General features: G+C 35.4%; 2 protein-coding genes across 2 annotated transcripts; both read left to right on the top strand.

The window, feature by feature from the left end:
- Positions 1–353: 353 nt before the first annotated feature.
- On the top strand, positions 354–5,080 carry LOC120071032 (T-box protein). The gene is made up of 7 exons (XM_039023016.2): positions 354–948; positions 2,534–2,611; positions 2,698–2,840; positions 2,947–3,017; positions 3,687–3,782; positions 4,155–4,247; positions 4,795–5,080. Exons 1-7 carry the CDS (start codon positions 529–531, stop codon positions 4,875–4,877), a joined length of 984 nt encoding a protein of 327 aa, XP_038878944.1. The 5' UTR covers positions 354–528; the 3' UTR covers positions 4,878–5,080.
- Positions 5,081–6,834: 1,754 nt separating this feature from the next.
- On the top strand, positions 6,835–11,011 carry LOC120071031 (Phospholipid/glycerol acyltransferase family protein). Its single transcript, XM_039023015.2, has 7 exons — positions 6,835–7,285; positions 7,590–7,708; positions 7,797–7,862; positions 8,058–8,255; positions 9,226–9,344; positions 9,596–9,701; positions 9,924–11,011. Exons 1-7 carry the CDS (start codon positions 7,063–7,065, stop codon positions 10,527–10,529), a joined length of 1,437 nt encoding a protein of 478 aa, XP_038878943.2. The 5' UTR covers positions 6,835–7,062; the 3' UTR covers positions 10,530–11,011.
- The last annotated feature ends 13,893 nt before the right edge of the window (positions 11,012–24,904 follow it).

Below are 24,904 nucleotides of genomic sequence, written 5' to 3'. Positions count from 1 at the left end.
GAGATAGTTGATTTTAGGACCATGTTTAGAGATGTCTTTGCTGGGATTGACCCAAATTTGGACGCTCAAGTAGAATTTGGGGCATTCCAAAAACTTGGAGAAAAATGATTTAGAATTAAACAAATGGAATATTATTAACTGTAAAAAAAAACATAAGTAGTCAAAGAGTTGGGCTTCGAGTTGTTAAAAGAATGGAAAAAATAAAAGCAAAAATATTTTATTATTTTATTAATGAAAGAGTTAGGTTTCAGATTATCCAACTTTTATAACAGTAGCATGTAATGATTTTATCCAATTTTAGATTTTTTGGGTGGTTTTTAAATTTAATTAGGGAAAAGGAATGATTTGAAGTTATTTAGGGGAAAGAGGTCGATTTTTTTGTCCCCACAATCATGAACCATCTTGTAATTCGTTTGGGGAAGACGGCCGATCTGATTCAAACACTTGTCGCACTCCATTCTCATCTTCTTCCTCAGTTCTTCATCTCCATTACTATGCATTTTCATCAGCTCCACACAGAGGCCTCAAATGGGTAACCCTTCAATCTCTTTCAGATTCACCATTTTCCTCTCCCTCTCTCTCTCAGTCACCCCTTTTGCTCTTTCTTCCTATTACAACAAACGATCCCCAATTCCCAAAGCCACTCCCTCCGATTTGCTCAATCTTCTCGGTTCTAAATCTCAAGCTTCGTCTGTGAACCCTAGCGTAGCGAAGGAGCTAAAATCCTGTTTCAAATTCCTTGTTCCCTTCCATTCAACTCCATACATCGCGAAATTCTCCAGTAGACGGAGCTTGAGGTCGACCAGATTCGATAATCGGAGTCGGAGAGAGGAGGATGAGCTCGTTTGGTGGCCGCCTCAGTCGGTTCTTGAACTCGCTCGCCTTGGTGTTGATTCTGGTGGAGACCCTGGGGCCATCCATCGTACCCTTGATCCTGCTATAATCCCTGTGAGTTTTATTTATTCACTTTAAACTTGTTTACAGATAGTTGATGAATTACACATTTGATCCCATTATTGGGTGAAAGTTACAATTTAGTTGTATGATTTTAAAAGTTAGAATTTAGTCTCATATTTTTTATAAAACCTCATAAATAATTTGATGGTTTGATAAAATCCCTATTAATAGTTATTTGTAGGAACTATTGATAAGAGTTTTGATCTATCAGAAGGGAGTTTCTTAAAAAATGCCTTCTTTCTAACTAAGGCAATTGGTCCGGGCACAAACATCAAAGTAGAAAGTCAAAAGTGAATTCTTTTCGCGTACCTGCAATCTCGAAGCCCAACTAGCTCAAAGATAGACTATAAGGTCCCTATATTTTAATTATAAAATATAAGGACTAAATTCTAATTTTTTTTTTTTAACCAAATTGGCTATTTACTTGTACGTAAACTTTGTAGATGGACTGGTTGGGTTTATGTGTTTAGGTAGGAATTGTTTTTTTTTTCAAAGACACCTTTTATTTCTCGATTTGTGTATGCCAGATGTCAGGTTGATCTTCTCTATATGTATCTTTCAACTCTTTTTATTGGATGTCCAAAATGAACAAAACGAACATTTTTTTACGCAATTAATAGAATTGAAAATTTTTAGATGCTACCGTAATGCTAGAAAATTTTAAGTTTCTAGCAGCATATTGAGTAATGTTCCATTTGTTTAACATGTTGATACTTTTTGTTGACAATTTGATTTTTCTTTTTCTTTCAATAGGACCCGATTGAGAATTTTTAACACATAAAATTAAAACTTGACGAGATTAAGGTCAAAGGGTAAAACTTATAATTTTTAAAAGATTAGGAACCATTTTGTATATTTAGCCTAATGTGTATGTGAATGTTAGAATGTATTATTGTAGTCTATAGCATAAGTTTTTTAATGTAATGGTAATCTATCCTTGAACAAGTTTTAAGTGTGAATCATTATAATCTGTGTTGAAACTCAGGTTGGCTCATCTTTGGAGTATATGAGTTAGTTTCATCAAAAGATTCAAAACTGCATAAGCCTTTTGATTGAATGGAACATGATATTCAAATCTTGAGCTCAAATCGTAATTAGTTTATGTATTGGATCGTGAATCAAAGTACATACTTCAATTTATCTTTCAAAAAGCATGTTGAAAATAGAGGGGTGTTTGACCCACCAACTTTATAAGTTGGTGTTAAATAACATCAATAGTAAACACTATGGAATTTTACACATTTATTGAGAAACTCCATCTTCCTCTACTTTTATCAAGGAACTCCATTTTACAATTTTGTACCTTAAATACAAACTTTTCTAACTCCAACATATTAACTCCAGATTTCATAACTCAATTTAGTGTCCCAGAGACCCCCTTAATTGACACTCTCTCTAGTTTAAAAGCTCTTAACTGGAACTTTAATTAACGATAGAGTTTCTATCCTTGTTCTACTTGAACATTGATATCATGTGTTATGTGGTGATGATAAGAAGTCAATCACAAAATCTGAATAAGTTTAGTAAGGATTGAGAGCCTAGTTATTAACTCCTTCTCGCTTTAGTAATGTAATAGATACCTGACATTCATGGATCAAGAAGGCACAAATGCGAACTCACAAGAACACCATATGGGAGACGCTTCATAAGCGAGGTCTATCTTTACACTCTGACTATTGTTTATGATAATTGTGACATTTGATTTGGACTTATAAATGTTGTATGGTATTTAACTTGCAGGAACTAAATTCATATCTTCAGTTCCTGTTTGAGCTCATTGTTGCTCGATCTTCTGCTATGGGGTTAAACATTACATTGAACCGTTTCGATTTATTTCACGGTCATCTTTTTCTTGCCTTCGACAACAACAGGCTCGGTATTTTGTGAGTTCTTTCTTCCTTTTCTTTTTCTCCTGAAAACTGTTTTATTTGATATTTGGAGTTTTCTTCGATGAAAGCTCCGAGACGTGACGAGTTTTGCATTTGGCAGGTTTCATGCCAAGGAGTTCCCAGCTTACGATGAGAAGGCTTTTCCATGCAACATGGGTTATTGTCAAATAGGTAAAGACAAACTGTATCGTGCATCATATGCAATTCTTTTTTGACCTCAATCTCATGGAGGTGATATGGTTTTGCTAGCCCATAAGCCTTGAGCTAAAATCAATTTTTTACTGCTAATTGTTCCAAAAAGCCTGGAAAAACATGCTTTGTGTTGAAGCTATGTTTGACTCTCCATCTTGTTGAGTATGTCCTTTTCAATAAACTATGTTTAGATTAAGTTCAGAAAGAAAAACTTAACCAGACATTGTAGCCTCTCTTTTTTAGACCTTTTCACCTGAAGTTTGTCCCTTCTCTATCTATTTCATGTGGAAGAACATGGAAAAAAGACTAAACTTAAGAAGAAAATATGAAAGGGGTTATAAGTCTAATAATAAAAACAAAAAGGAGTTTGAGATCTTTGGGATGTAATTTTATAGTTTGCTTCAAAAATGTTAATAGAAAACTCTAAACTCCAAAGGTTCTTTTCCCAATGAAAGTTGTTTTTTCTGAAAAAAAATTGAGCTTTCTTTTTTTTCTTTAAGAGCTGAGCCTCTTGAACTCTTGCTTCTGTTTCCATTTCCTCCCTCCCTCTGCTGAAAGATAGGGAAATGCTGATGTTTCAAATGCTTTGATCTGCACTTTCTCCCTTCAAAATGATTGTTTGCTAATTACTATAATTTTCTAATGTAGGATCTAATGTATCCTATGATGATTCAATGAACTTGAGAAATATCCTTTGGTTGGCACCTATGCCCAGCAATTCTACCAAGGACTGGGAGGCACCAGGTAATCTTTCTTAGTTTGGTTTAGTTGTCCATTAAACAGACTACAAACCTAATATCCTACTACTTTTATTTCCATTTTTCCCATATATCTATAAAATTAGTTGAACTGTGCCTAAACTTACCGTTATCTCTATGAGATAAGAAAGATTTTGTATATCAAACTAAAATTTGTTTTAGTTCTCTCTTTCCCTAATTTTTTGGCAATCTTATTTATTTTTTGTTGGCCTTCTCTTTGGATTTCTGTAGGTAGAAAGAGCCCTTTCCTAGGTTAATTGGGTCCTTTTGGGCGTTGGGCCTTTTTTTTTTTTTTTGGTATTCCCTTCCATTTGTTCTTAGTGAAAACTTGACTGTTTTTTAAAAATGTCCATTATAGGTGTTCTTGTGGTGCTGGATGCTCGTCCAGATGGAATCATATACAAAGATATCATACCTAATTATGTACATATAGCAAGAACTATTTATGAAGGTTTGTTTCTCTAACTTTCTCCAAGGCTCATGATTTTGAAAATTTTTCCTTTTAGATTATAAAATTGATCCTCCAACTTCCAACTTTGAGCATTGTGCATATTTGATCCTTTTAACTTTGAGAATTTTTCTTTTTACTACATTTTCTAATTCTGAAATTAAAAAAAAGGTCATCTGTTTAGTCTTTGTTGGTAACATTGTTGATTGAATGTTGACATGATATCTATCATTTAACTATTAATTGATTTAACATGATGTAAGAAGGCCAAGTGAATGGTTAGACGTCATAATTAACATGGCGTAAGAAGGCAAATCCAAGTGAATGGTTAGACGTCATAATTTAATCAATTTACTTGACACATTCATTCTCTTTCATGTATAATATTAATAATCGATACTAAATAGAGGCATAATCCAAAGCTGAAACGTGATCAAGACCTTTTAAAGCTTATGCTATAGGAATTAATTTTTATTCAACCATTTATTTCATTGCATTATTATTTTGCTTTAAAGTAATATGTGGAAGCTGAACCTGTGATACTTTCCAGATGATCTTGGGGATACTGTGGTTGATGTTAACTACTTAGACACTGGCAATGCTTTTGCAAATTATCAAATCTTCATATGCTAATCATCAGTGAATGCTGTGGGGGAAGAACTCTGCAATTATGATACCATTACTCTAATTTGTTAAAATAGAAGAATCAATTGGAAACCATCATTTTGAATGGTGCCCCTTTATTTTCTTGTTATTTGTTCATTTCTCTTGAAACCATAGCCTCGTGCTACTTTTGTTTGGCGACGGGGTAAAATAGAAAGGGTTAAATTATATAATTTGGTCCGTATAATTTAGAGATAATTAAGATTTAGTCCTTATGGTTTATAATTATAATTTAGTTTTTATGGTTTGGGTTTATAAAACTGTAATTACTAAATTTTAACTTTTAAACCATAAGAACTATAATGTAACTTTTTCCTAATCATAGAGATCAAATTTGTAATTTAACCAACAAAAGAAAAGAGAAAAATGGAACCATGACATGGGGTAAGAAAGGAGGAAAAGTGAAGAACGAAGTTTCTTTGGCCTTTTGTATAGAATTGGAGAAAGTCTATATGATGGTCAATAATTGCATTATTGTACATGAATAGTGAGGATTACAAGTGAAACCAAGTTTTTCTAAACCGAGTCTGTTACACTTACACTTGATTACTTGATCAAACTGACAGAAGTCGATTGAATTATCAATTAAACTGATCAAAACTATTTTTTTTTTTTTTTTAGTATAGTAGGGTTTGGGAATTCAAACGGTAGGCTTTGTGGTTGTTGACATATGCAGATGTTAGTTGAGTTATGCTCTTTTTGGTGTAACCTAAACTAATTTATTCAAGAGTTTTGTTTACATTTTGATTTTAAATTGATTTATACACGTTGAAGAATAAGAGTTATTTCTTTTCAAATGGTTATTTCAAAAAGTCAACATTTAAGAAAAATGAGTAATTGTTAGAAATATAACAAAAAGTTCGTTTGGGATAAAAAAATCATAATTTGGGTAATATTTCATTAGTGTATAATAGGGAGAGAGAGAGGATTTGAGGAATTCGTAGATATAAGCATAGTTCGAACTATATAAGATTACATCTTGAGCCATAAGCAATTTAAACCACTAAGGATAAGGAGTATAAAGAATCCTAAACTTCTTGATCCTCCAAAGTTTTACGTGCAACATGGTTTGCTTAGCTAATTTTGAGTAGTGAAATAGGAGAGAAAGAAACAACTCCCAAATCACCACCTCACCACCTCATTTCTTAGTCTCAGAAATAAAGAAAGATATGTCAGAAATGTTGCAACATTGTCATTTAACAGTTCGACAATCTTCAAGCAACATATTCAACCAAAATATTCAAGATTGAGACTTCGAGAGTGAAGAAATACTCTCAAGCTCAATGAATATTGTCATTGCTTCAAGAGTCTTTACCTCTTTGACTCAAGAGACGAACTTCAATTCAACAAAACGAACTCATCTCAAAATGTTTCGAAGCACCCAACCGAGACCTCTTAAGTTGGAACCATGTAAGTTCTTGTGATTTTTTTTTCCCTATTTACTGTTGTAATAATTTGGATCTAGTTTTTTTCACTTGCATATTAGCATAAAATTATAATGGCTAATAATATTTAACCTTAAACTAAAAAATGTAGCAATTTTAATTTTAGAATAAGTTTTTGCCCTAAATATCATTAAAAACAATTCTTATGCATTCAATCAATATATGATATTAAATTGATCAAATTCAGAAAAAAAAACAACTTTAGATTTTTTTTTTTCGAGTTACTTTAGAAATTTAGAATTACTTTTTTTTTTTGTTGCAAGTTATGAATTTTAGCCTCGTATCCGTCAATGTCATTTTGTTGCAAAACTTTATTTTATTAGAATTAATGAGATATGAATATTTAAAATTAAAAAAAATGAATGAGTAAATAAACATTTTATAATTTTTTAAGTAAGTTAACATGTCGATATCATAATGTGTAAATAAGAAATATTTGGATGTGGATGGAAATTTAAATATTTAATGCTATAATTTAGAGTAATTGTAAATCCGAAAATGGATATAACGTAATAACGTGATAGTGAAGCTATCTGATGAGTCGGATCGGAAAACAGGTGTATCATACACCGACACACACGCAACAAAAACCCCTCACTCGCCGCCGCCTTCTTCTTTCTTCTCCGATCAAACCCTCCGATTCTCTATTCCCTCATTTTCACTGCTACAATCTCTCCCCGCTCTGCTCTGATTCCTCTTTCTGAAATTCTATGGCTCACAATCTCATCGACCGGACTGATCTCTGGAAGAACAAGGCCCGCTCCCTCCAGCTCCGCCTCAGGGATCGCTTCCGTGTCGCCGTCGACAACCACCGCCACAGACCTGCCATATTCTCCGATAGCTACTTCTCCTTCACTCTCTGTCTTTGGCTTCAGAGGTTTCGTGATTTTCGCCATGATTTGCCGTCCTCCACTGTTTTTTATCGCAAGCGAGGTGCTGTTTCCTTTTCCATTGCTTCCTCCTTAGCGTTTTAGTTAGATTTCTTGTCTAGTTGCCTGGGAACTTCACGCTCTGTACGAGTCTATGAGATTCATCTCTTGAAGAAACTAATATTATCGGGCCTAGGGGATTCTAACATATGACCTTTAAGTTTGCGTTTTAATTTATCGATTTTATGTACATATATGTCTAAATATGCTGTAGAGATTGTATGTGAGGAAGAAGTGATTGTTTTGATTGTGGTTTCTGTAAAAGCTGAATTGTCTATGTGTGGGTGGTTTAATTTTGACGGAGACAGTTGGCAAGGATTTCAACGATGGAGAAGAATCGTTCATTCTTCGGATGCTTCAGGCTGTAGTTGTTCCTGTTCTTGGGAATGTTTGCCATGTGTTTATGCATGGTTTGAATCGTGTACAGGTGTTGAAAATGAGTGGAATCTGTGGTTTGCTTTCTTATTGAATCATTTATTTGCTATCTTGTTTTGATCCTTTGGTTTATCTTATAGGTATACGGTCTTGAGAAACTACACAAAGCTGTGTTGCAAAGACCAAAGGACCAACCTCTTGTTACAGTGAGGATCGTTATTAACTTGTTTTTCCATTGCATTTTTGGATGTTAATTCCAGGCTTTTTGGCTAGATGTATTGCCAAGACATGAAGGAATATTTTAGTTAAGAGTATAGCTAGCATTATATGTGCATGCCTGTGTCTCTTGAATAATTTGTGGCAACAATGGAACACTGTATTTTTTCTTCTTATTTTTTCAGGTTAGCAATCATGTGGCCTCTGTAGACGACCCTTTTGTAATTGCAGCACTGCTTCCTCCAAGTGTACTTTTTGATGCCCAGAACTTGAGATGGACTCTATGTGCAACAGATCGATGTTTTAACAATTCTGTCACTTCTGCATTTTTTAGTACTGTGAAAGTCCTGCCAGTTGCCCGTGGTGATGGTATTTATCAGAAGGTATTGCAGCCTTTAGAATTCTTCTTATACTGGCTCTGAAAGGTTTTGTATAGTTTGAATGGAATACATGGTGTTTATCATTTGAAATGTGGTCGACATGTCTGTGGTTGCCTTCAATGGATTGCTTCCAATTACCTGTTTATAGACATGATCAAATACTTTACTTATCATCTTTAAACAGAGTTAAGTTTAGCAATGAGTGGTATAAATTCTAATTTCTGAAGTTTTACCTTTGTTTCTGACGTATGTAGGTGTTGAGAACCATTCTGTATCTCTTATCTTTATATTTCTCTTGAAGAAGGATCCTGGAGAATGTAATATTACTTATTGTGTATACAGTTTCAACGTTTTTACATTTTTGTTTTTGTTTGATAATTGGATTCCAATTCGATGACTTAGGATGCTTAGTCTGGAGGCAAATAATATAATATATTTCTCTAAAGTACTATTTGATGAGTATTTGGTTTTTGAAAATTGTGCTTGTTTCTCCAATTTTTCTTTGCCCAAGTTTTCATATTTCTTAAGTAAGTATTTGAATTCTTAACCAAATTCCAATAACAAAAACAAGTTATTAAAGATTTTCTTTTTTTTAGTTTTCAAAACTTGGCTTGAATTTTGAGAACACTCCTAAAAAGTAGACAACAAAACAACGAAACTAATGGGTGGAAGTGGTGTCTAAAAAGCTTAAGAAAAAGTCATATGGTTATCAATGTTTGGATCCCTCTCTTTTACTATTTGACCTCTCAGTTGCTTACTATTTTCTTTTACTGGTAGATAAAGATGTTTGGATAGATTGAACTCCATGTTTCTTAAAGTGAAGTATCTGTGAAAAATCATAGTCTAATTGGTCTGTGCATGGATTGAGTTTTTGTTTGAACTTTTGGCTTTATTACATTACACTTGATATTTATTATTATTTTTAATCTGTATATTAGTTTTTTCACGTTATTTTTTGTCTTGATGGCCCTAGGGAATGGACATGGCTATTTCAAAATTGAATCATGGAGGGTGGGTTCACATCTTTCCAGAGGGAAGTCGTTCACGAGATGGTGGAAAAACAATGGGTTCTTCAAAAAGAGGCATTGCAAGGTGGACATCTATTGAACTGGTTTTTTGGTTTATAATTATGGGTTGAAGTATTTCTGAAGATCCATATTTTTGGTAGCTTTTTTAAAATGTTATGGACTCTAATTTGGAAGTTTGGTTCTTAGTTACAAGGTATTTAAGTAGTGTGCATTTTTCCATAGATGAATTTTGACTTCGAATCTTTGCTGTCTCTCACAGCATAGCTTCCTATATTTTCTTCTGTTTTTACACAGCCTGTTTACCTATCCTGGCAGGCTGATTTTAGATGCAGACACTGTGCCTACAGTTATCCCATTTGTTCACACGGGGATGCAGGAGATCATGCCTATTGGAGCTAAAATTCCCAAGATTGGAAAGACGGTGGGTTGCTTAACGGGTTCTTGTGAATGACGATATATTTACCGAGTCTTTGTCTCATATAAATATTTATATGAGTCTTTGTCTCATATAAATATTGTTCTTTCTGTGTAATCAATTTCCATATATCTCATAAATCTTTTAGTATCTCGGCAGACTTATATTTTCAAACTATTCGTCTTATCTTTCTTAATTATTCTTGTTGTTGTTACCATGGAAATTCAGGTGACAATTCTAATAGGTGATCCCATTGAATTTGAAGATTTACTCAACTCTGAAAAAGCACAAAAGTTCTCGAGGGGAAAGTTATATGATGCAGTTGCTTCAAGAGTTGGAAATCGGTTGCTTGAAATGAAGCTTCAAGTTGAAAAACTAGCTCACGATCGTGCGTTGGATATGCAAAATCATCAAATGAGTGGCACAGAACGAGCAGCCATTATGTTGCAGCAAATTGATTGGGAGTCATTTGGTAGTGGGAGCTTTATTTCCATTGACTACAATTCTCCCACCAAGCAAGAAACTCAAACTCAGTCCGATTTGGATGTTTCCTCAGCAGAGCAATCTGTTTCTGATTGGAATTTCAGAATGCGTCTTTCTCGAGAGGGTGGATTCATATCAAGAATGCGTGGTTACATCGATCCTACTGAGTTCATGAGTTTTGCAGCGAGAGGCTTGTTCAGGAATTATAGAACAGGAGGCAACTCTGAATTGGGTGAGGCAAATCGGCCACTAAAGGCATGGAAACGATTTGTAGAAGCCAATGCGAAACGGGGTAGTGGTACTCTTAGAAACATTACAAGTTACAACAATTTGACTGTTTTAATGAGATGAATGAATGATCGACCGCTCGGTTGGCCCCTTTGTAAAAAGAATGATAGAAATTTGGCATCAAGATCATAGGTTTTCACGAACTCGATCGGAGCAGATATCTACCCCTGTAATTTGTGTTTTGGTAAAACCAATATAGGTGGAAGGTGAGAAGTAAAGAGAGTAGAATAGTTTTTGTATCCACTCAATCTAGAGATACTAGAGATATGAAGCCACTTATTCAGGTGGAATCTGTTTGTAAAGGTGAAAGATCAAGCTTTCCAATTTTCGCTACATTGCTGGCTATCTAGAACGCTAATGGGATACGTTTTAGATTAAGCCTTTTCCACTTTTTTATGCCATGTTGTGTTGGCTTTATGATGGCCTTTTGACACTTAACCCTTTCATATTTAGAAGCCAAACTATTAGACTCAAGACTTGAGTGTAAAGTATTTCCAAAGTCTTCTGTCTAGTGAAGTTATGATGAGCTCATCAAGTTTTATGTTGATTTTTGTGTTCTAATCTTTGCATGAGATGACACCAAATCAAAGTTTTACCCTCAATGTTAATCTGAAAAGTAGGTTTCAGGTGGTGTTTATTTGTGTTTTCTATTCTTATTGATGTCTGGGGTTTACTTTCAAATATGTAATTAAAATAAAAAAATTGATTTACGATCGGATAGTATTCAATTCAATTGCGTTTGAAAATTGTATCAATATCATTATCATTATTGTTAATTATTGTTATTGTTACTAGAGATGTTCATGGAAAAGGCTTCCTCGTTCCCATCCTTGTCCTTCTATTTCCTTTCTTGTCCTTGCGAAATTTTCTATGGGGATCGGGGCAGAGATTCCCTGCGGGAAAATCTCGTTTGTTTTTTTTAATATATTCATTTTTAATAATTTTGTTTATTCTCAACTAAGTAAAATTATATATATTAAATGAGTTATTTCCAATAAATTTTTCATTCAAAGAAAATAGTATAAAAATAATATTATTATATGTGTAAAAATATAATTCAATCTTATAATTTCTAAAAGTTAAAATTTAAATATTAAAATATCATAGTCAAGCTTTCTATTTAAATATTATAATATTTATGATTTAAGGTGTAAAACAATTTAGAATTGTACTAAATTACGAAAATATTGAAATGAAAATTAGAAAATAACTAACTTTTTATACTATAATTTTTGTAAAAGGTATATAGATATAATAATAATAATAATAATTTTATTATTATTATTTTATAAACTCATATTTTGTTTACGTAAACAGAATATTAGTTAATAATAATAATAATAAGAAGAAGAAGAAGAAAAAGTAATTATTATTATATAAATATAATTATATGATATATATAATTGTCCCCATCCCCATTTAGCCAACGGGAAAAAAATTATCCCTGCTCCCTCCTCCATTCTCTATCTAATTGGGAATTTCCCAGGCTCCAGTCTCGCACGATAAATGGACATCCTTAATTGTTAAGGATACAACGTGAGAATTATGAATTGTCACTGAAGGACTAAAGAAAGAGTGTTGTAAACCTCTCTCCGCCAATCAAATAAAATTTATAATTATTGAAATCGACTGAACTTATACTATTAAGTAGTACAAGTGGTAAGTCCGAGCTGATTTTAGGGAAGCACGAAAATAAGTTTCGTAAAGGCAATTCCTAGTTACAACTGTAAATTGGGGCGGAGGGGTTTTGTGTGAATAGAGTGCTAACATGCATGAAAATAAAAATAACGGGTAAATGTCACATAGGATTGGAAATTCTAGTTTTGAGAGCAAGAGAGGTTCCTAAGTAACTTTGATCATCAATTTCTCTTGATTAAACATACATTTGAATCATTCGTGCACAATCGACTTACTTGGCGCAACCAAGCTCATCGATACTACAGGCAATCGAATTATCAGGGTAAACTAAGCAAGTACCCTAGTTATTAATTAATTACTTAATTAAACTGGATGCTCAATTAACTGGGTTCGATAGCGTTCGTAAAAATCTTACATCTACCCTAATCAATTCTTAATTAAAATAAATGATTTTAGTCCTATTGGATTTGGTAGCATCCATATAAAACCAAAAATAACATTTGCATTAAGATTAATGATTCCATTGTGTGATTAAGTCAATTTGATAGCCTAATTGATTAACCATGTTATCTTTGAATCTAAGTTTAGCATGCACTTTAAGGTCCATGGATAGCCTAAATATATTCCTTATCATACATTTTAAACCCTTGTTACTTAGGCGATTTTAGCAGACGAACAAGAAAGAACACGCAAACTAAGAATCTATAGCTAAGATATACATTCATGATAGAGATGCCAATCCACACACAAAGATACATCTAATTACTAACAAGATTCAAAGAAACATAAAACAAATGCATTGAGTTTAATCAAAAGAAACATCAAGAAATTTAGATAGGTTCTTGCTTCCAAAAGCTAGAAAAACAACTTACCTCCACAATACATTGACAAGGTGTAGAGGAGCAACATCCAATCCATGATTACAACCTAAAAGAAATGTAAAATCCTAAGCTAAGATGCTAGAAAAATAGAGGAAGAAAACAAAAAAAATTCAAGTGTCTCCTCAGCCTCCATGAGTTTCAACATGATAAACCTTAAAAAAAAGAGGTAATATATATAAAAATCGTGATGGCGTCGTGCCCCAAAAATCCCATATTCAAGCACACAGCTATAGCGCCTAGGGGCACTAAGGTGCCGCCTGCGTCCTCCTCGTGCGGGGACCTTATGCCCGTGCACATCTTTGTAGTATTGCGGTGTTGCACCAATACGATGCCTCTGGAAATTGCGCCATGCGAGCACCGCTACACCAACTATCCTAGGGTATTTTCGTCTTCTCGTGTCATTTGAGGCTCATGGTGCTCGATATCACTCCCAACAGCTTCAAATCAACCTCGAACCGCCTGCAAAGCTCCGAGATCCATGATTTGCTCGAGTTTGGACAAAAATGGATAATTAAGCATATTAAGCATAAAAAGAAAGTGAGATTTGTGACATAAAATTAGATCTTTTCGATAGCTAACAGTCACTGTTAACCATTGCTGTTATCGTTATAGTTTGATCCTAAATGGTAACTGTAACAGTAACGGTAACAGTAAATACCACAAATTCATAATTCTAAGTAAATGTGATCAAAGACAATCTAATTACATTTGTGATTATGACAAATTAGGATTTATTTATGATTGAGAATCAGTTTTTGAGTCAGTTTGAAATGTTCAAATTGACAAGAGGGAGTTCGATTATATATGATATAGTTGAACTGGTTAATTATATATGATATGATTGACTTTATGTATGAGATACATTAATTGGAGGAAAATGGATATAAATATGGTTTATATCTAGTGGAGGAGAAAATACTATGGTTTATATGTAATATTAAACTATAGAAATGAATATAATATGATTATATTTATTATTATTAATTTGACAATTATAGAATAATTGGCCGCCGTTTTCTCCGTAACCGTGCGTTAGTGGGAAGTTCCAATCAGTTTTCGTAACTGAAGAATAAAATGAAAATCTCTTTATGTGATTAATAAAATACAAAGGAGTTTGTATAAGACCAGACCACGAAATGTTTAGTCTCATTATATAACACTGTTCATCATAGAGACTTACATTTCACAAGGATGACCATAGGTAACATGACCTGAATCCTGAGTGAGTTGTGAACTCCTGCTTATGAGAGCGATCCTTTAATTTCTATGGGTGAGAGTAGCCAGATCATCGACTCAACAATCTTACTATTTTGGGGATTCGTCTAATTGGGGAGCTGGGAACATAGCTACACAAGATGAAATTCACTCCTTCCCTGAAGCAGGGATAAGCAGGGGTAAGTAGATAAATTATTCCCTTAAGGATTGATTCTGGGTCTTAAACAATGTGGCGCCACACCCTCTCCTGGCCCAAGAGGGGCTTAGTCATAGTGGAACTATGATCTATTATTCATTAGAGGAATCGGTGGTACTTAAGTAGTTAGATGTAACTATAAGGGAAAAACGGTAATTTAGCCTAGTTGTACTTACGAGCAATTTGTGAAGGGTCATCGTACTGTGCATTAGTTATATCCAATGAACACAGTAATATATCTGTAATACGAAGAGTGCAGTTGTCGGCCTTTAGTAGAGTGCCCGAAAATTAATGGATGGTGAATAATGTAATTAAAGAGTTTTTAAATTATTCATGTACTGTTGAGCTTCAAGCTACAGGTCCATAAGGTCCCCTTGGTAGCTCAAAAAGATTTAATTGAGAATCAATTTTGGGTTAATTTGAATTGTTCAAATTAATAAGAGGGATTTAATTATATATGATATAATTAAATTATTTCAATTATATGTGATATAATTGTCATAATGTATTTGATACATTATAGTTTAATGAGAGAAAATAAATATTTGAATGAGATTCAAATATATTTTTTATGAATGTGATCCATGGTTGTTAAATTTAATATAAATATGATTTATATTAAATGCCATAAAATAAAGAAAAGAAACTATAGTTTATATTGTATGTGATGCAATATTAAAACTATAGGTTATATGTTATATTTGATATAACATATAATTTAATATAAATATAATATGATAAGTTAGTTATCATATTTATTTATATTATTTTATTATTATTTGAATAATAACTTCCCCAACTTTTCTCTCCAATCACTTTAATGGGTGGTTATTAATTTTATGGCAAGAGGAAGAAAAGTGGTTTTCTCTTCTTCCTCAACGACCTGCTATTGCAGATTAAACGATACAGAATTTCTGTGTTCTTGTGTTCGTGAAAGCTTTCTCAATCTTCTACTTCTTCCACCAAATCTTATCCCTCCTTACCAAAATAGTCAGAGCCCATCACTCCTGGGTTCTAGCCCCGACAATACCAAGGACTCTTTGTGGTTGTGTCTTTTTATTCGAGAAAATCTTGAAGAAGGTCTTCAAGAAGTTGCTGATTCAGTTTGAGGGATTTTCGTCTTTTTTGAAAAAGCATGTTGTAATTTAACTTTAAATGCATATCTGTTGTATGTTTACTGTAAACTTAATATTTGATAATTAATGGAATTTGGACGATCCACTTCCGCTCAAGGTTCTCCTCATATGAGTTCGTTCAGATGGAACACGAAATTGTATCCCAAGTCTTATCACCTGGTACACCTTAACAAAATGGTGTACCAGAAAGGGGAAATCAAACCTTGCTAGACATGGTTCGATCAATGATGACTTATGCTTCCTTACCTGACTCGTTTTGGGGTTGTGTAGTACAAACTGAAGCCTCATTTTGAACTACGTTCCATCCAAAAGTATTACTGGAACACCTTTGGAGTTATGGAGTGGTCGTAAAGGTAGTATACGTCATTTTAGGATCTGAGGTTGCCCAACATATGTGCTTGAGGGAAATCTTAAGAAATTGGTACCTCGTTCAAAATTGTGCCTATTTGTAGGTTACCCGAAAGAAACAAGAGGTGGTTACTTCTATGATTTTAAAGATAATAAGTGTTTGTATTGACAAACGCTACATTTTTAGAAGAGGACCACATAAGGGAGCATTGCTAAGCTCGGAATTTATCGTCGCCTATAAATCCTTACTAGTCAAATAATATTTATAAATCACCGAACGAACAACTTATACTAACTGGTAGTACAAGCGGCAATTCTGGGGTCGAACTAGAGGGAAGCACGGAAGATTAGTTCCTCAAAGCGCATTTTTAGTTAAAGTGATTGGGGGGGGGGGTTGGTATGGATTGAATAGGTCAAATTGCAAAAAATAAAATGCAGTGAAACTCAAAGATAGAAATGCAATTAACTACGACATTCTACATTCTAGCTTAGAGAAATGGAATGGACCAATGCAATCTTGTTCATTGAGTTATTTACATGCAATTTTAGATTCTTGACTATGTCTAGCCTAATTGATTGGAATCCCAATCAATGGTTCCAATGACCTAATTAATCAAAATGCATAGAAAATGAATCCACTCCATACAAATTGACAAATCGCATTAAGCTCTACGAGTAACGCTAGGATGAGTGTTCGACTTCCAACGTCTAATCAAACATTCAATATGGGTTCTCTCTAAGTTGATAGAAGTAATACTATTCATTTTAAACAATGAATTGCAAGCCTAACTAACCTATTTCTTCCTTTGAGATCAACCTATAATTATATGTCACATATCATAAGCTATCTCTAAGCATTCAAATCACACAACAAATTATTGGTTGTCAATCAATAATAAAATTATGCAATTCATAAACACAAGGTCACTCAGACTTTGCAAGTCAATTCTAGCCTCTGCCTCAGGGCAAAGACTCTCATGTTGAAAGCGCTCAAACTCCTGCTACCTACGGAGGTTGTCCTACTAAAGCTCAGAAGTTCAGTCAGCAAGTTACAAAACCAAAGCCTCTAAAGACTTACTTGACCCTAAAGACTGAGCATGAGTTTAATGGTGTGCTGCTATGAAATCTTGGCCATCCAAACTCTGCTGCCATCTTGAGTATCCATGATCAAAGGACTCCTACCACCAACTATGGTGAGGCTCGTAATCCAAATGACCATAGAAATGATCATGTGGTACTAGACTCTACTACAACCTTGGGCCTTCTACCTTTGCTTGTTGTGAACTCCATTCTATCAAGTGGCTAACTAAGGAAGTCAACTCAATAATTCAGTGGTTAAGCCCACTTACCTTGTCATCAAGATCTGCAACTTGGCTTTCAGACATCCAAGATTGATTTGGAAATCCTATCATACTTAACTGACAAAAAAAAAAAAAAAAAAAAAAAATCAAAGCAAAAGAAACTTTAACTAAAAACTAACTAAGAACAACTAATTGGCTTCCCCGGCAATGACGCCAATTTGCTAAGCTCAGAATTTATCGTTGCCTATAAATCCTTACTTGTCACACCCCATCCCAGACTACTCTTTGGGCCTAGGAAAGGATATGATTGCAGCAGTTATCAACCCTTTTGCTAACACTTACTGCCTAATAACTCTTGCGAAAATAACTCTGATACCAACATGCAAACTCATACATAGCTGATGCCTCTATGGCTAAAAACATTAAGTTTACACACAACATGTTTAGCGAGATTAAACTACTAGTTTCACAAGTCCCCAAAACCTTAATCCTTATGTAAACAACTGTAACATGTGTACAATATTTACAGTAACCATCTAACAAACGGGTTACAATATCTTTGTCCTTTAGTCGCAGACCAGATGCAGAGCTACCTCCTGAGGATTTGACCGCTACCTGGGGGAAAGGAAAACATTTGAAAACGGGGTGAGCTTACTAGCTTAGTGAGTGACTTAAGAAAGAAAACTGATTCTCATGCAAAAGTCTCAATAAAGAGATTAAACTGAAATATAAATTTCTATAGTAACCTTGTACTGCAATATAATCATTTTCCAAGCATAAAGCATAAAAAGCTATTTTTTTTTTTATCATAAAACATTAAATTGTTCCTTAGTTGAGAATAACCCTGCTGCGGTTAAATTCCAACGTCAACTACTAGTCAAGAGAGAACCCTTTTGTTCAATCTCTGACTTTAACTACCTACGTGCACGTGGCCATACTAAGTACCATCATACCTTAGGTACTTTTGCTTAAATACCTTCTCAAATGTCCTTCTGTATCGAGTTTCAAATAAAACTAATCATACAATGACTTTTCTTTAAAGCATGTAAAGCATAACGCTTTGAAAACATGTCTTTAAAGATACTAACACATGCTTGGTGTATTTAAACACATATAGATAGTTTTTCAATAAACTTTCATACATGGCATTTGTTTAAAACATAACTCATGGTTTGCTTGGAAATTACTTTGTAAAACTAGCAAGCATGAGAATAATCTTTCTTTAAAACTAGTCACTCACAACTTTTAGAACTATTCCTCAAGGGTCGATATGCTTCTATTACTGGTATCAATCATGTGGACACAAAATCATATATTAGCTACTAGCATAAGTCTCCCTTTTGAGACTAACCCTTAAGTAAGCTTTGTGTTTAGCCTTCTTTTTGAAGACTTTCACAACAACGCACCTTGCTGTAGGTTTAAACACTTAAGAATTTCTTTGAGAGTTGGCTCATGCAAAGCTTCCAACCGCTCTTCATAAACGCAACACCAATTATGCAACCAACACTTTTCTCTCTAAGTATTCTTACAGCTACATATGTTTGTCCTCAAGGCTTCTTATGTGTCCAAGACTCCACTGCATGCTCTTTTCGGCCTATACAGCAGGTCCAACGCATGGAAAAGCTCAGCCCTTTGTCTGTCCAAGCGTTTCCTTCGAGCTGTCAACTTACTCAACTCAAGCAATTGCCTGTTTGTTCATAAAATTCCATATTCATATTTCAAAATTAATAACTTGAATTCTAGAGCTCATCTCAAGAAATTTCATTCTACAAACTTGTTAAGAATCGTCTCAGGAATCTTACCTCAAAATTTCAGCTTTAGACTTCTCGTGATTTGTCCTTGAGACTCAATTCTTTAACAATGGCCCGGATTCACCCGAGACCAGAACCTTTGGTCTTTTTTCTCCTTCTCCGGCCTTAATCTGATGAAGAATTCTTCAGGCAATGTCACCTCTAAAAGTAAACTCTCAGAGATTTCCAAGACACCAAGAAATCTAAATTTTCACAGAGGAATTGATCACACTGATCATTTGAAGTTCAACCTCCTCTTTTTATACTGCTTTCCACCGCCTCTCATTAAATGCTAGCCCGACACCTTTAACTTTCATAGAGTCAAATCCGATGCTAAGGACATCTGGTAATTTTAATCGGTGATTATTGTCGATCAATACAATCCAATTGTTTAGCTCATCGCCCCATCGTTTAGTTCATCGTTTAGTGACCTCATGCTGATACTTGTCACTCGACAAACTCGCTCAATGCATAGCACACTGATCCCCATCGTGTAGTGCTGACGCCTATCATCTAGCGCAGTACGACTATCGTCTAACGCAGCACGGCTATCATTTAGTGCCCACGCCCATCGTGTAGTGCCATCGACCAGCGTCATCATCTAGCGCTGATGCCGATCGTGTAGTTCCAACGCCCCATCGCTTAACGTTATCTTTTAATGCATAGCGCTATTTTTTAGCGTGACCTTTTGCATCGTCTAGTGCTGCACATTACTGCACGATCGCCTACCGTATTTTTGAGCTCCGCACATTTGCTACACGATCGCCTACCGCATCGCTTAGCTCTGCGCATTTGCTACACGATCGTTCAGTGCCCGCCTACACGATCGCCTACCTCATCGTGTAGCGCCACTCACTTACTAGACGATTGCATACCCCATCGTGTAGCGCCGCTCATTTGCTATATGATCGTCTACCTCATCGTGTAGTGCCACTCATTACGACACGATCACCCAACGCACGCAAATCCAACGCCTAGCGCTCATGCCCGCGCACACTTGAGGCTGGCGCATTCTTTGCTAACCTCTCATGACATTGGCTACCACATGCTTTCCCACGCATAGCTTTTCTCTTGGTCACACTTTGGCTTCCTTCATCACCCAAATAACCTCTAAAACGAGCATGGCCAACGCATGACACAACACTTAGCCAATTTTCTAGCCTCCAATGTATGGGTTATACTTAGCCAATTTTTCAAGCATTACCCAAGAGTCAAGTTTTCAAATGCACACTTTTCTTTTAATTGTTCAACCTTTTCTCTCCAATTACACATTAATTTCCATAACAACCTACTCACCACACTGGTCTTAGTAGGGAACATACTAAAGTAGAGATATGAGAGCTCAGGGTTCACATTACTAGTCAAATAATATTTATAAATCAACGAACAAACAACTTACTAACTGGTAGTACAAGCGGCAAGTCCGAGGTCGAACCATAGAGAAGCATGGAAGATTAGTTCCTCGAAGCACATTTTTAGTTAAAGTGGTAAAATGAAGGGGGTGGGGAGGGGGGGATTGGATAAGTAGAATTGCAAGAAAATAAATGAAGGAAATCAAACATGAGGATTTCCATGAGCAGCGGAGTGATCGTTCTAAATTCCACTCAAAATTGAACACTAACAATTATAGTACAAGAAACAGAAACTTATAGGTTATGCACAATACGAAATTACAGCATGCTTATAAAATAATCAAGGGAAAGATTATACATACCTTTGAAGATTCACGCTTCAAACTCCCTCGATCACGAATGCTCGTTCAGTCTTCGAGACATCAACACACAAACGCTCAAACACAACAACCGCAACATAGCACGATCAACAACAACCACCACACGAACACCGCGAACACAAAACGAACGACTTCTAAAACCTCGAACTCAGCCGAGTTGAGTGAGGACACCACCACAATGGCTACCTTGGTATTCTCTATTGGGATTGGTGTCCTAATTCTCCCGGAGTCTCGTTGTTTTGTAAAGATACACATTGTTTAATGAATAAAATAAGTGTTATTTAATTCTGGCATTTACTCATATCCAATAAACAAAGATCCTTGGTTATCTTATGTGAACTTAAGCATGTATATGTGATATACAGTGGATCATGCCTTAAGTGATAACCTAAACAGGTCTATAATATAAGGATTAAGGTGGGATACCTGATCCTGGTGACACTACGGATACGAACTACTTTGTAGAGGTTTGCAAGTGTTGTAAACTACTACAGATGGTAGATTCTAACCATTCATGTGGAGATGTGCGAGCGGGGGTGTCCTTTACAAAGAGTTTGTATAAGACGTGGACCACGAGATGACTAGACTCTGTATACAATGCCGTTGATACTAGAGACTTGGATCTTACCTAAATGACTATAGGTGACACGACCTTAATCCTGAGTGTTTTGGGAACTCCTGCCTTTGAGGGTGGTCCTTTGATTAGTATGGGTGAGAGTGGCCAGATTGCCAACTTAACATGCCTACCTTTTTGGGGACTTGTCTGATTTGGGAGCTGGTAACTCAATCCACAAGATGGAATTCACTCCTTTCACGAAGCAGGGATAAGTAGAGAAATTTCTCCCTTAAGGGCTGATTCCAGGGCTTGAACATAGTGGCCACAACTTTTCTTTGGAAGAGAAGACTCAGTCATAGTAGGACTATGACTTATGTTCATTAGAGGGATCAGTGGTACTTAAGGAGACAAATATAACTACAAGGGCATAGCGATTATTGGCCCAGCTGTACTTATGAGTGGTCTATGAAGGGTTGTCGCACTGCTGATTGGTTAAGATGGACAAATAGTATATATATGGTAAGGAGAGTTCAACTGTTGGTCTTTAGTGGAGTGCCTGGCAGTTAACGGATGGTGGATCTCGTGACTAAAGAGTTTAGTTAGTTATTCACGTACCGTTGGAGCTTCGAGCTACAGGTCCATAAGGTCCCCTTGGTAGCTCAATGGATTCAGTTGAGGATTAGTTCTTGGTGTTGATTTGAAATGTTCAAATTGACAAGAGGTATTTTGATTATATATGATATAATCGGTATGATGTATGAGATACATCTAGTGAAGGATTGATGTAAATGAGATAGAAAAATTGGTTATATGAGATAGTAAGTACCATGGAATAGAAAAAGAACTGTGGTTTATATGTTTCATGAGATGAAATATTAAAACTATAGGTTATAAATATAGTATGATAAATTGGTTATCATTTATATTTATAATAATATTAATTATTGGATAATTAATTCTTTTTCTTTAATAACCAATTGAGTGGGTGGTTATTGGATTTTCATGGTAACTGTGAGTTAAAAGAAAAATTGTTTTCCTAATTTTAATAAGTATTGAAAGGTTTTTTTTACAAAAGATTAAAAATAGTTTTGAGTTTTCTCTCGGCAAAAAGAAATTGGCGCTTGTCAAGTAAATAACGATTTACTAAGCGACAACGTGATTTAATAAATGATCGTGTAGTGTTTATAGGCGACAGACATCGAGCTAAACGATGTGCTAAACGATCACATAGCTTTTGCTAGATGATCGAATAGCTTTAGCTAAACGATTGGGCATCGACCTATAGGATAGGTCTCCGCCATCTCCCACTTGCCCAATCATGTACACCGTTGTTCTTTCCTCTTTCAGCTACCTCAAACCAAGTCCGAACAGAGCCCACCCTCTGGATTCTCACAACGAGAATACCAAGGTAGCCTTCTTGGTGGTATCATACTCAACTCAACACCATCGAGGTTCTATGGAGGTCATTCGTGTTGTTGAGGAGTTCGTGACCGAGGTGATCGTTGAGTTCGAGCGCGAAGTGTTCGTGCTGTGTTGCGATCATGTAGATCGAGCGTTCGAGGTTGTTATTGTTCGAGCGTTCGTGAGCAAGGAGCGTGGAGATGAATCTACAAATGTTCGTAGAGTTCTGCCTTGTTCATTTATAGTGTTCATGCTGTAATCTCTGTATCAATTGCATAACTGTTTGTTTTATAGACGACTGTAATTTGTAATGTTCATTCATGATTGTAATTTGGAATGTTCTTATTTCCGCTGCTCATGGAAATCTCGAGTTCGATTTCCTTCAATTGGTATCAGAGTCAGATTCTCTAATATTCCAAATTACAACTTTAAATTGAACTCATTTTATAGTCACGGTGGGTTTCTGCATTTGTGGTTAATCATTTTCTACATTTGTGGTTGAGTTGATGTATGTTTCAGGTTTAATTGCCTTTTAGTTAAAGCTTTCTATCATTACAAAGTGTTAATTGTAAGGGCCCCTGTGTTTTTGGGCGTAATTAACTTTGCAATCGAGTCTGTAATTTAAAGAGTTGGAGTTAGTCGAGTCGTTCATGATGAAGTTTCGAAGCATGGTGATGTGGTTCTCAATGACGAAGAAGATCAAGTGTGGGTCGTATCGTGTAGCCTAAAGTAAACGATCGTTGGGATTTCACTAAACGATCGTTAGATTTTTCTGGATGATCGTGTAGTATTTTCTAAACGATTGTTTAGCTGCTAAGCGATGGGGTAAATCATTTACTCTATCACGTAGCATTGGTTGCCTGATCGCATAGGTGCTGGAGGTAGACGATCGTAGTGGGAGCATGTGATGCTCATCGCATTGTAAAAGGCACGCGCTAGACAATTGTGTAGTTAGCTAGCTTCATCGCTTAATTACTATCTATGTGATCGCGCATATCGGATATGGAGACGCTAGCTAAGCGATCGTTTAGGTGATGGTGCTTCGCAGCATCGTAGTCGTTTAGATGATCGTGGAAGGCGAGCATTATGCGGAGCACGCTAAGCGATCACATACCTAAAGCTTCATCGCCTTGTAAAGGTACACGATCGTGTAGTAATAGCTAAACGATCATTCAGATTTTTCTAAATGATCGTGTAGTAAATGCTAAATGGTCGTTTAGCTCTAGAAGCACTGGTAAGCGATAGAACGAAGTGTTTGTTTTATCGTGTAGACGATCGCGGGGTGTTTAGTAACGATGGCTTGAGAAGTAATGCTTTGCCCGAGCATTTCCAAACCCGGTTCGCCTTTGAACCGGAGACTCCTTGTCTTTGTAATAGTTAGCTTTCCTTTTGTGCTTTTAAGGCAATTTTACCCGGTTCATCAACATTGTTTGCTTATACATGTGATGTATGGTACTTATATGCCAAAGTGTTTATCATATAGTTAAAACCCATCTTAGGTTGTGCAATTATTCATGCATCATGTATTATAATTGTTATAATATTGCATGAAGAAATTACTTGAAAGCATGCGCACGCATCATAAAATATAAGAGTTATATTTTACATGCAAATTATCATGCATCATTTTTTTTTATTGTAAATGTTATAGTCTAAGGGTGAATGGAGGCATGTTTTGCTTGTTTTGTATAAGTTTTGTATAAGTATGATTTGCCCTAATCGAATTTTTCCCTTCAGATTGGCCTTTTGGGATGGACCTTTAGGGCTTAAAATGGCGAGTCATGCTTACGGGAGATTGTTAAGTAAGTTAATGATCTCTTGGTAAAATCAATGATGGCTAGTCATTATAGGAGCAAGAGTTGTTTTGGTATTAATGACTGGTTGAGATCTTCTCAATTTAGAGGAGGGATAACTAACCTCCATTCGGCGACTTTTGTCCTAATCCTTTAAAGCGTCATTGTGAAATTAGATGTCACATGGGGTTCATGTTAGTTTTGCTAAAACCTTATTGGATGTTGTTTTGTTTTACAACAGGTATTTGCTCAAAACCTAACGTAGGTCAATGTGTTTTTCTTTTCAGCAACTCATTAGTATTTTCATCTAAAGCTTTTAAAATGATCGATTACTTACGTTGGTAAGAATCGTGTGAAACGAATTTCGTGGCAAACGACCTCGATCCCACTACTTTCCAAAAGAGGAAACAAGACAATAAATATGATTTATTGGTCTTGGAGACGTGTCTGG

This window comes from Benincasa hispida, chromosome 2 (genome assembly GCF_027475165.1).
Source record: "Benincasa hispida cultivar pf3 chromosome 2, pf3_genome.v1.1, whole genome shotgun sequence".
Classification (NCBI taxonomy): Eukaryota; Viridiplantae; Streptophyta; class Magnoliopsida; order Cucurbitales; family Cucurbitaceae; genus Benincasa; species Benincasa hispida.
Note: the sequence above shows the minus strand (reverse complement) of the source record. Positions and strands in the feature narration are given on the sequence as shown.

Bases quoted from the DNA above. Each gene is read 5' to 3' on its own strand.
- LOC120071032 (XM_039023016.2), top strand. From the start codon at position 529: ATGGGTAACCCTTCAATCTCTTTCAGATTCACCATTTTCCTCTCCCTC. The intron at 2,841-2,946 runs GTGAGTTCTTTC...TGCATTTGGCAG, and splicing joins AACAACAGGCTCGGTATTTT to GTTTCATGCCAAGGAGTTCC. The intron at 3,783-4,154 runs GTAATCTTTCTT...TGTCCATTATAG, and splicing joins CAAGGACTGGGAGGCACCAG to GTGTTCTTGTGGTGCTGGAT.
- LOC120071031 (XM_039023015.2), top strand. From the start codon at position 7,063: ATGGCTCACAATCTCATCGACCGGACTGATCTCTGGAAGAACAAGGCC. The intron at 7,286-7,589 runs GTGCTGTTTCCT...TGACGGAGACAG, and splicing joins TGTTTTTTATCGCAAGCGAG to TTGGCAAGGATTTCAACGAT. The intron at 7,709-7,796 runs GTGTTGAAAATG...TTTATCTTATAG, and splicing joins ATGGTTTGAATCGTGTACAG to GTATACGGTCTTGAGAAACT.